Source organism: Nylanderia fulva, unplaced genomic scaffold (assembly GCF_048542155.1).
Source record: "Nylanderia fulva isolate GAGA-0341 unplaced genomic scaffold, ASM4854215v1 Scaffold4, whole genome shotgun sequence".
In the NCBI taxonomy this organism is placed as follows: Eukaryota; Metazoa; Arthropoda; class Insecta; order Hymenoptera; family Formicidae; genus Nylanderia; species Nylanderia fulva.
In genome coordinates, this window is record NW_028190476.1 from 7,944,128 (window position 1) to 7,956,113 (window position 11,986).

Sequence of the window (11,986 nt, forward strand, 5' to 3'; positions counted from 1 at the left end):
TATTGGTATAACATTCCATTAAAATATGTTTTATTTATAAAAAAAATGATTGGAAGACGATTACGAGCGTGATATCATGTCATAAGCAAAGTCTTATTCAGGTGGAGATATTTTTGATATCATCAGGTAATTATTATTTTTTTAAACGGAAACCACTATAATTTTTAAAATAACATATAACTATTTTAAAAATAAATGCACCATTTAAAATAAGATATCCTGTATGGTTTAATTAATTTCTTAAAATTAATTATTTAATAACTATAAGATTTATTATATAATTACATAGTCCTTTAAAAATTATATATAATTTATAAATATGTTCTTAATTTATATCTATAGGTATACATATTCATAAATAATTTTTAAACAATTAAAATATTTTTCCTGATGTTCTTCCGGAAGGAGATCGGAAAAAATTTTATATTTTTTCCGATAAAAAAAATTGTTTGTCTCAAAAATATCGATGATCTATTTAAATTTATCCATAAATAATATAAACTGTTTACATCCAGATATATTTGCAAAATTGCAGTCTTTGAGATTAAGTTTCAACATACACGAAAATGTTCCGCAGATGTCAAATGAAATAGCAATCAGCATTTTGTCTCTTAATTGTAACGTAGGAATTTAAGTTCGAATGCTTTTGCGCGCATATGCCAAAGTTGATAAAATTGTTATTGGCGAAGAATCAGATTGTCAGGATTAATGTTAAAGCGTTTTCTCAACTTTCACTTTCAAGAATATTAGATCTGTCGGAGAACAAATTAAATTTTTCACCGGAAGGATGGTGTGAATCTTTCACATCTTTAAAATATGTAACCGATAATAAGTTTGCTTCTTTAGAGTCTTTATCTCTAACAAGTATGTTGTCATCAATGGAGGTGCATCTATGGCGATGAATCCAATAAAATATTTAAATGTTAGCTACTTCAAAAACTTGCCGCAGAATCTTACTTGTAAATTTGATGCAGGAATCAAATTTTGCTAGCCGCTGGAATTCCAGCAATTTATACAAGTCAAAATGTTATCCAAAATTAAAATAATTAAATGCTATAGATATGTCGTTGTTTACATAAACTCAACATTTTTACAAAAGAAAGTTTTAATGTAAAACAACTTAAACAAATTCGCGATGTTTGTATATGAACAGAGAAACAATGTTTTTTTACAGGAATTGTTTTAACAAGAACCTGTATACAGGATGTCCCTAAAGTCCGTCACCACCTTTAATATTTCGGAAATGAATCAAAATTTCGAAAAATCGCAAAACACGTGTTCGATCATTTCAAGGGGCTACTCTTCTAAGGGAATCGAAGAGGATCGCCCCTCAAGGGAGTCCAAGGGAGGCGACCTCCCTTGAAAATCGATTTATTGAAATTTTGATTCATTTCCGAAATATTAGGGGTGGTAACGGACTTTAGAGATACCCTGTATATGTATAATTAATTGTATGTAACACTATCGCATTAAATTAAAGGTAATAATATTTCTCACACACATTCTTATAATATATTCACTCCTAATTTCTAATTTTTACATAGAATATTTAGTTATTGTATTAATTATTATTTTTATTATTTATAATTACTGAACATAAATATGTCATTAGTATCTTTAAGAATTATGCAGGAATTAAAAAATAATCCTTATATACGATATTCTTTGTATTAGACCAATTATATATATATATATATATATATACATATATATATATTTATATATATATATATATATATATGTGTGTGTGTGTATATAATTTTATATATTACTTATAATTATACATTTATATTCTTATTTTCTATCTACCAATTTATAGTAATATTATATGGCTATCTTCTTGTGGACATAGGCAATAATATATAGTTCAATTACATAGAGCAAGTTTATAAAAAAAATGAAAAACTTGATGCATGCAGTCATAAATATTTGTAAATACAAAGGCAACGAATAGTAATACATCTAAATAAATAATAATTAAAACAGTAAAATAAATCTACATACAAATAAAGTACATACAATATAAAAAAATTATTTATATGAAGTATATCCACCCATGCCAAGCTGCAATTTTTTTTATTTAAAATTGTTTTACCAGAAGAAAAATCTGCCAAAACACTCTCTCTGTCTTTTGATTTGCATGTTGCGAATTGATATCTGCCTTTCAATTTTATCAGAAATCCGCTTTATAAAAATCTAATATATATAAATAAAGATTTGCATTATGAAATTAATATCCTCTTTATATAATAAACAAAACAAATATAAAATTAATATTCATAAATTAATAAGACAGAACTATATTTCTCTTACATTCGTTTTCCACAATAATATTTATTTACCTTTTCTATGTGAGAACTGTTAAAATGTTTTGTGTTTTTTATTTTATCAAATAAATCTGCTTCGGCCTTTACCTTTTGAACGTATTTGTTTATTTCCTAAAATGTATTAGTTTTTTAACATCATAAATAAATAACGTTGATGTTACATTATCAAAATTATTTTAAACATTAAATAATAATTATAAATATTGCATTATTATCATCACATTTTGTATACATATATAAACACGTAAAATTTTTACCTTAGTTTGATTTACAGAATATACGTTGTTAATAATAGTAATTAATGCTGCAGTTGTACTAACATTTCTAAAAACAAAAAAGCAATTGTATATATAACACACATATTAAACTTTTGTACACAATATTTATAAAAATATGTCTCATTACTTTGGTTTTAATTCGTTAAAATAATCTAATATGTATTTCAGTATAATTAGATTCTTTGCATGCTTCGTAATAATATGTAAGAAACTGTTAAATTGAAACTGATAATCTCCTCTCCTCGTAAGATGATATTCTTTATATTCTAAGTAATAAATGATGACATCAATATTTTCAGGGCAAGCTAAGTATTCCAAGAATTTAATGTCAGCTTTATTCACTCCTATATCAAACACTGAGTGCCAAGTGGACTCGCTTTTCGTAGTCATCAAACCTTTACAATATGTCCATTCCTTCCACCATGGCAAAAGTCTACAATAGAAAAAAAATTAAATTTTCTTATTAAAGCTTAGCATATGGATCTTTTGATTAAATCATTTGAACATTATAAGCGATATTTGTAAAAAAATTTGATTAAAAAAAACTAAAAATATGTAACAATATTTACTTGTATTTTGCAGGATCTTGGAGATGTTGTGTTAATTTATTATTGGCTACTCTCTTACAAGTGATGTCACCGAAAAAACATGCCCATCTTGCAGCTTCTTGTCGTAAACAGTTTCTAAGTACGTCTGTATCATCAATTTCTTCATATTCGATTCTTGTAAGTATCTCGTGTAATATTTGTCTTACTTCAGACTAAAAATCGTTAATTATATATTTATACGTTCAGATTATAAATGTATTTAAAAATAATATATTTTTCATTATTTTCCAATAGATTCTTAAAATTTTCTCTTTCTATGAAATAAACATACATACATATAATAGTATAATAGTATGTAAAATTTTAACGTTGCGGTATATGTTTTTCTAACTATTTAAACATTTTCTAGTAAATGAGTGCATATGCAAATATCTGAAATGCATTTTCACTGAAATTTATTAATATTTACCGTCAATTTTTCAATTTCTTCTTCCAAGACTATAAAAGTACTGGACAAGTATTCCAGAGCTTTAAAAAAAGGATACCATGCTATATAATCTCTTTCTCGTTGCAAATATTTTATGATATCCCAGAATACAAAAGAATGGAGTTGGCCTGCTATCAATAAATGAAATGCATCATCGATAATTTGGGCACGATTAAGAACATGAATTTTGTTGTAATTATTATAGTTTAGATAATTTGAAATTCTTTGCCAATTCCGTTCATCATAGTTAACGCGATAATATCCTGTCGAATAGTAAATAAATTTTATCAATTTCTATTGTTTTGAATAATTTTATCATTATAATGTATTCATTTTCAAACATTTTGGTTTCATATTTCTGTTTATATAAATTATAAATTAAAACGTATCAAAAATGTAATACATATAAATAAAATGCAAATACATATAGAAAATTAATTACGAGGTGTGGCAATAAAGAAACCCGACTCATGCTCTAATCTTTTATTGAAAAAAATATAAAAATGTAATCCTAATAATAAATTCGTAAAAATTAGTAATCCTAATATTTGAAATAATCGAAAAAGTAAAACTGTGCAAGATATTGTTGTATATCATTAAATAAAATTGATACTAGTTGTGAATAAATAGTAATAATTTTATGCTCTCCGATATACATAATTTTCGTAATATGTAATGTTATGATAATTGTATAACCTAGACTTATTATTATTAATTTTACAAATATAATTATCTTTTTAATAATTTTACTATTATTAGAATATATAAAATACCTGTAAAAATATAACATTAATATTGAATAATATTATTTAGAAAACACTTATGTATCTTAAATATAATATTATATATATAATGCAGAAAATTACACAAAACATTTTGAAATTGTTATAGTTATATAATAAATATCTCAGATTGATATAGGACAATAAATAAAATAAACTAAAATATGAAATATTGTCAAATATATGTGTGCAAAATATAGACGGAAAATAAGTCGTCATAAGCAGTACATTGGTTAATATTTACCAGTTTGTTGTATATTAAAAATCATCCAACCATTTTCTTCAAATGGTAATGATAATTTCAAATCCTTTTCCGTGCATACCATATGATGAGTAAAATTGTTAAAATCGGGAAATGTTTGCGTAGTGAAAGTTACAGAAATGCAGCGAATTTTTAATGTGTCGTCATATTGTATCCGTACATTTGTTGGGCTCATTGAATCAGAATAATTACGTTCTACTTTAATGAGAGGACAATACTTTTCCAAAGCCCAATCTTCCATTTTTGTTTGTTGTAAAATAATATCATCATTTGCTATTAAAGCTGGATGTCTCATAACTTCCATAAAGTCACTATGTGATAAGCTAAATACATAAAATGCAAAATATATAATAGAATATTATAAATATGTTAAAATTGTCTGTTAATGTGTTAATATTAAAAAATTTTAATAAATACTAAGAAGCAAAATATAAAATTGCACTTCTATTTATATATTTATTTATATTTTATATTTATATATGGATAATAAAGAATATAACATAATTTTAAATAACATTTAATAATTTTATTAATTTTTTTAAACATTATTAGCATTAATAAAGATTATATTTGAGCAAAGTATGCAGAAAATATAAAATAATTAAAAAAAAAAAACTAATAAGAAGTTGAAAACAAAAGAAAAATAAGAAAAATAACATAAAAGAGATCGATTTACAAAAAAGAGAAAATAAAAATAAAAAGAATAATGGAAAAGAGATATAAATGTTATATATATAAAAATCTGTTAACTAAGATTAGAAAGCAAATGTGGCACAATGTGCAATTAAAAAAACAGGTATTATAAGAATTATAAATGAAATATAGAAATTAAGGAAATAGTAAAATGAATATAAATAATTTCAAAATTATTAAAAGAATTCTATAAGCGCATAATATTATTTAATGTGCTAAGCGTATTCTTAGAATATTAAATATTATAAAAATATGCCTAGAATATTGCTTAAATATTAAATAATATCATGCGCTTATAGGGAAATAACAAATCATGTAACAAAAATAAAACAACAATAAATATATGTAAATGAAAATAACGATTATACAACAATTTCTTTCTACACAAACGGTTTTCATAGGAAATTAATGAATTTAAAAATAATTCTAGTAAAAGATCTAGAAAAATAGCGGAATTGTAACACTAAGAAAAATACATTATAAAATAATGTCAGAAGAAACGAAAGAAAATAAGGGGACGTTATATAATACTTTTATTATTATTACATTTATGTTGTACAATTTTATTTTTTTTATATTATATTCTATATTGTATTACTCACACTTATCGTATGACTTACTTATATACATATGTCCTTATGCCTTTCTGAAATATTTCATCTGTGAGGACGTGTTGCATCATGCGCAGTATAAAGGGTGCTACAATTTACATAAAAATTGTGAATTAGATATATTATAAATATATATTTATTTTGATGGTTATTTGTAAACATAATGATTTTTTCAAGGAAAATTATATATCGCATATGTATATGTATACAGCGTAATAATCGCGTAAAAGTAAAATGTTTTTTATTGCCGCACCGTTTATCATTTTATTTATAGCAAATCTTTGAAGGATCATTTAATTAATTTCCTTTATCTACATATGTGCGGCTATTACCGGACATTTTGTGCATGCGTGTGTGGGTGTGTACTTTTATAAAAATAATATTTAATTTGTGACGACCCGATTAGCCGTCACTAGTCGCCCGCGCTCATGTAAACGGCCCCTTTCGGGGCCACCACACGAACACGTTGGGAATCCGCCTTTTCGCCCCCACCCGTCACTCGGCCCCCTCCAAGCTAGTCTTAGAGTGGGGTGGCCGACGGGTATAAAGAGCGGCGCAGCCGAGACTTCGGCACCAGTCCCGTCCTGGTCCCTCGAGCGTACTCAGGGATCACTCCTCAACTCCCACACTCCAAATCACCCCGGCCGACGAGCGTTCTCGTCGTGCAGGCCGAGCGTCCTCGGTCACTGGGTCCTGTCCGTAAATCACCCCGGCCGACGAGCGTTCTCGTCGTGCAGGCCGAGCGTTCTCGGTCACCGGGCCCTACCTGAAAGTCACCGGCGCCCGACGGAGCTCGCCCTTCTCAGGGCGCCCGTACGCGTGTCCGCGTTGGAAACTCTAGCAATAAGTCGTGTCCGCGTCCGTATAATCTGGTCGCGTCTCGTCCGTAATATTTCTATCCGTCAATCCTAGCAATAAGTCGTGTCCGCGTCCGTATCATCTGGTCGCGTTTCGTCCGATTATACTGTGCTGTGTATAAGGGTTTGAATCACGGGAGAACCACAGGAAGGTGGCCCCGAATAAACTCTACTTTTACCAGAGCAACCGCGTGTCATTGTAAATCTGAGTCTCCCCTCTTCCCGAATCCTGGCACCGGCGAGCCGATCCGTGGCGTCGGGAAAGGTGCTTCGTTACAAATTAAAATCTAAATAAATAAATAATAATTTTTTAATTTTACACATACTTTAAAATATTTATAATTAAAAATTTACAAGGATTATTTTATTATATTTTGTATACCTCTGATAGAATTGGGGATTTCTAATGAACTGTTAACTTGTGAAGTAGAAGGCCACATATAATAACCATCCAAATTAAAAGAGTAATGTTGATTTTGAACTACAAATAAATTTATTATTTGAAAATCAGGATAAGTCTATGGAAAAAAATTATTAATATATCAATATACCCGTTCTTAAAATACTTGAATTAAAAACAAATATTAATATTGTTATATAACGTTATTTTATTCTTATAACTACTAATAACACTTATTTTGCAGAACGCACGTTAAAATAAATATAATATAATCTAAAATTTTGTATTGATATAATTAACAAACATTACATATTTTTTAAATTATTGTCTTATGATAATATATTGCAGGCTTCTTTTTAACAAATTTTTGAAAATAAATATTATGTGTATTAGTTTTTGATTATTTTATTTCATTTTAGATTTTATTAATATAAAATTTAATAATGTCTAATAAGGTGGTGTTAAATATTAAAAATTTTTTAAAAAATAAATGATAATTTTATGTATGTAAATATGTAAAAAAATTATTTTTAAAAAACAGTTGTTTATTTTATAAATTGCTAAATGTTTTTAAGACAATTCACAAAGAATATGTATATGTAGATTATGTAAAAAGGATTTGATTTAAGAATATCTTGCAATATAAATGCTTAAGTATCATATCGTTTGCAAAAAGTTGAGAACAAGATAGCATTGACAATATTTAAAATAACCTGATCGACAGCATACGTTGCAAGCCATGTAGTAAGACCTTTTTTAAACCAAAAGTCCGACACTGACGAATCGTTCATCATGTCAATAAACCATTGCTGTGTCACTTTACATCCTACTAATTGAGCTACTTCGATTTTGTTAGCAATAGGACATAATTTTTTATTGTAGATGATATCTGTTTCCCTGAAAGATATATTTAAATGTTAAGACTAAGAACTTTTACAGAAAATATAACATTATTTTTGTTAAAATAATTGAATTTAATTGCTAGATATACAATTTACAAACTCATAAGTACAATGCAGCAAATCAGTAAGTCGTACAAAATAATATCTTTATTTTTTAATTTACAATATGAAACAACGATAAATTTCTGTTAATGTGAATATTGTGAAAAAAAAAACAATAATTTGAAATAAATAAAAAAATGTCATTTTTTTAATAGTTTTATTACAGTTTTAACACTTATCTTAGAGGGTACGATTTAACATACATATTTTGCCGTTTATGTACGTATTAAAACAGTAAACTTTAACTTTGCAAAATAATATGAATAAATTTTATTCCACTAAATTAATGTTTTCGTAATTCTTTATACTTTTGAACGTTTACAGAAACAAAAGACATACATGTTTTTAAATTTTGCATACAAATATAATTTTATTTTTAATGTAAATTGAAGCAGTAGTACTCACCTATAAAAAACAAGTCCGAAAACTGTTATGCCTTTGTCATGGAAATTTGGAATTGCAACATGATTCACGTTCCAAATATTGTCCAAACGTATCCATTTATTTTGAAAAAACAACGTGATATTATCAGCTACATATTTTGCAAATTGCATGTGATATTTAGTTTCTACTCTGCACCACATTTTAATGTATTGAGTTTTGATATCAATTAGACACAACCATTGTTGCGTGATGAATCAACATTACAGATGTGGTAATGTAGTTTGTCCATAACATATTGTTCTCATCTTTTTCCGTATTTCGCAATGGCATGTTTGACAAAGTAGTGCAGTGATGACATCCCAAAGAAATGTTAAAGGTTGCGTCTAACGATAAATTATTTGAATGCCAACATGGAAACGCTTGTCGGCCGCCTATTATCTGGAAATGCGGAGCACCTACCCAACTACATTTCGAAGAACATAAATTAATGACATTTTTTGACAAGCATAAAAATATTGGGAATTTAAAAATGTATAAATGTCATATGCGTCAACACATTATATTTTATGACTTTATTGTATATTATTGTAATAATAAAAGTAAAGAAAGGGAGAGAGAGAGAGAGAGAGAGAGAGAGATTTACTCTCTCTTATTAGATTTATATACAATAATTTTTGAGACATTAATACATAAATTGTATATTAATTACAACATCTTATGTAACTGCATATTGTACTCTTTTTAATAAACATTTATTATTTAATCAAATGAGAAATAGTTTTATCGGCTCTCAATATTAAGAATAATATATGATATTTTAAATCGGTCAATAGAGCAAAAGCGCGAATAATTAATTCTTCGGAAATGTATCTCTTGGTTTGAGATCACTAAGTTCCATATATAAATTAATCTCGAACTTATGTATGGAGAAAATAGGCGAGAAAAATATAGGTCCGAAAACTAACATCTACTAAAAAGGCAAATGAAAAATATAGAATCGAAAGGGTTTGAATAGCTTATTGTTAGTTGGTAAGAGCAGTTGCTCGGAAAGTGAAAGACGCGGGTTCGATTCCCGCTTCAGCGACTTTTCGGACCTACATTTTTCTCGCCTATTTTCTTCATATGTAAGTTCGAAATTAATTTATATATGAAACTTAGTAATCTCAAACCAACAGATACAGTTCTAAAGAATTAATTTTTCGCGCTTTGGCTCTATTGGCCGATTTATAAAATATCACATATATTATTTATTATTTACTTACACAGTTCCAGCTTTTTTCGCGTCGAAAATTTTAAAGCCTTTATCAGCAGTGCCAAAATATTTTATATTTAAAATGTAATTTCCTGGTGATAACTCATTCATGAAGGAAATATCAATTGGGTCTTCTTCAGTATTATATGTCGGTTTATAAACTGTATCTTTATCATTTTCATATTTTTTAAAATTTGTAATTATAACTATATTGTCAATACATAATTTTTCTGAAAGTAAATATATGTGTTGCGTTTTGTCAAGAATGTTTATGCTGATATTGTATTCTCCATAAAAAATATTTCCTTCAATACATGATTTAAGCTTGATATCGTAATGCATTGATTTTATATTATTTGATGGTTGATAGCACAAAGATTCATTACGAATGAAAGCCGTCACAGCAATAAAAATGAATCCGCTACTTAATAATAGTTTTAGAAATATCATCATGTCAAAAAAAAGGAATAGTTATTTCAGATCTGTAGAACACTGTGGACAAAAGATAAATAAAGAAATTAAATATAGCTTAGATGTCTTTTTTAAATGTATAATGTTCTTCTATATAAACAAAAAAATAAATACAAAATGTATTAAAATTATTAAGTGAAAAACCATTCTAATTATTGAAATATTATATGGTCAGAAAACAATATGCAAAACATTTAAAATGTATAGAATATTATATGGAATATAAAGATTTATAGTATATAAAATTAGTTGCCTGAAGTAAATTACTTTAATAAACACAAGAGCCATTCTTTCTACATACATACGTACGTGTGTGTACATTCAAAATAAGAAGACAGTATGGATAAGAAAGACTGAAGAGCGGCGAGAGAGAAAAAGAGGGCATATGTTTATTATTTTGTTCCTATAAAGGTTTGTTTGCTTTCTTCTTTTAAATTGTGTATTATAAACTCTAAACGAACATTTACCGAGAATAAAGCCAACATAAATTTAATTTTAAATTGTATAAATTATAAATATGATAATAAATTTTATATATAAAATGTTCCAGAACTAGCAGTAAATCTGTTAAAAGCAGATACCTGATATCATTTGGAGACGATTATTCCTCAGCGAAAATGTGGAAGTATTTATAAATGTCGAGTTATAAGAGATTGAAAATAAATGATTTTCCTCAAACTAAACCTTGTGGAAATGAAATATTAACAAAATCACATTCGTCATTTAACTTTAAGTAGAGTTATTATTATAGAACTTTAATTTAAGGTTTGATTACTTACAAAGATATATGATGAAAAATTTGGGAACATGTAAATAATGTTAGTCTATCTCGACATTTTCGCGGAGGAAACATTAACTCCAAATAATCTCAAAAATCTACTATTAACAAGTTTACTACAATTTCTGGGATTCCTGTATATAGTGGGTTTTTTTAGATATTTCAGATTATACGCATCAAAATAGATGTGTTAACAATTGATTCAAATTTATAATATTATAGATTTTTTCATTCGATTGTCAATTAGTATGTTCTATCATTTTACTGTATAATGTATAATTAATACTGACAATGAGTTTAAGTACAAAAATTATAATCTTTATCAATGCTTATTTTATCAAACCTTTCTATTTGATATTATTTTTTTATATATATTCTCACCATCAATATATCTATTAATACATGTAATTTATTGTTTTTATTTATAAAAAAAATAAAAAGTTAAAATTAAATTTGAATCTTTAAATTTAATTTAAATATCCAAAAACGTTTCTACTTTAATGGAGTATCTTATTAAATCGCTATGAACTAATGTTTATTCATTTCTAATTTAATATTAACATCTGTTTTGAGCGTTTTATATAAAATATTTTACATAAAATTTATAACATAAAATTATTTATATAAAATATTTTATATATTACTACTTATTTTTATATAATACTACTTATTTTGACTTACCTAATATTTCGGAACAGTATGTTAATTGCAAAATTATATGGATGAAAAATATATATTTTTTAAATTACTGCAGCAAATTAATGTTTTAGCAGTATGCAATGGTCGAAGAATATAATTATTCACACGCACATTATTTGAGTTGTTATATCTACTACGATATGGCTCGAAAGA

General features: G+C 26.4%; 1 protein-coding gene and 1 pseudogene across 1 annotated transcript; one reads left to right on the top strand and one right to left on the bottom strand.

Moving 5' to 3' along the window:
* Positions 1-294: 294 nt before the first annotated feature.
* On the bottom strand, positions 295-11,515 carry LOC114928854 (aminopeptidase N-like). The gene is made up of 13 exons (XM_085485905.1): positions 9,896-11,515; positions 8,655-9,096; positions 7,959-8,142; positions 7,223-7,363; positions 7,025-7,106; positions 5,998-6,076; positions 4,667-5,007; positions 3,623-3,903; positions 3,175-3,365; positions 2,733-3,038; positions 2,585-2,651; positions 2,343-2,438; positions 295-2,196 (listed from the first exon to the last, which is right to left on the bottom strand). Exons 2-13 carry the CDS (start codon positions 8,831-8,833, stop codon positions 2,092-2,094), a joined length of 2,052 nt encoding a protein of 683 aa, XP_085342031.1. The 5' UTR covers positions 8,834-9,096; positions 9,896-11,515; the 3' UTR covers positions 295-2,091.
* Positions 467-1,046, top strand: LOC146721920 (uncharacterized; annotated as a pseudogene).
* Positions 11,516-11,986: the final 471 nt, after the last annotated feature.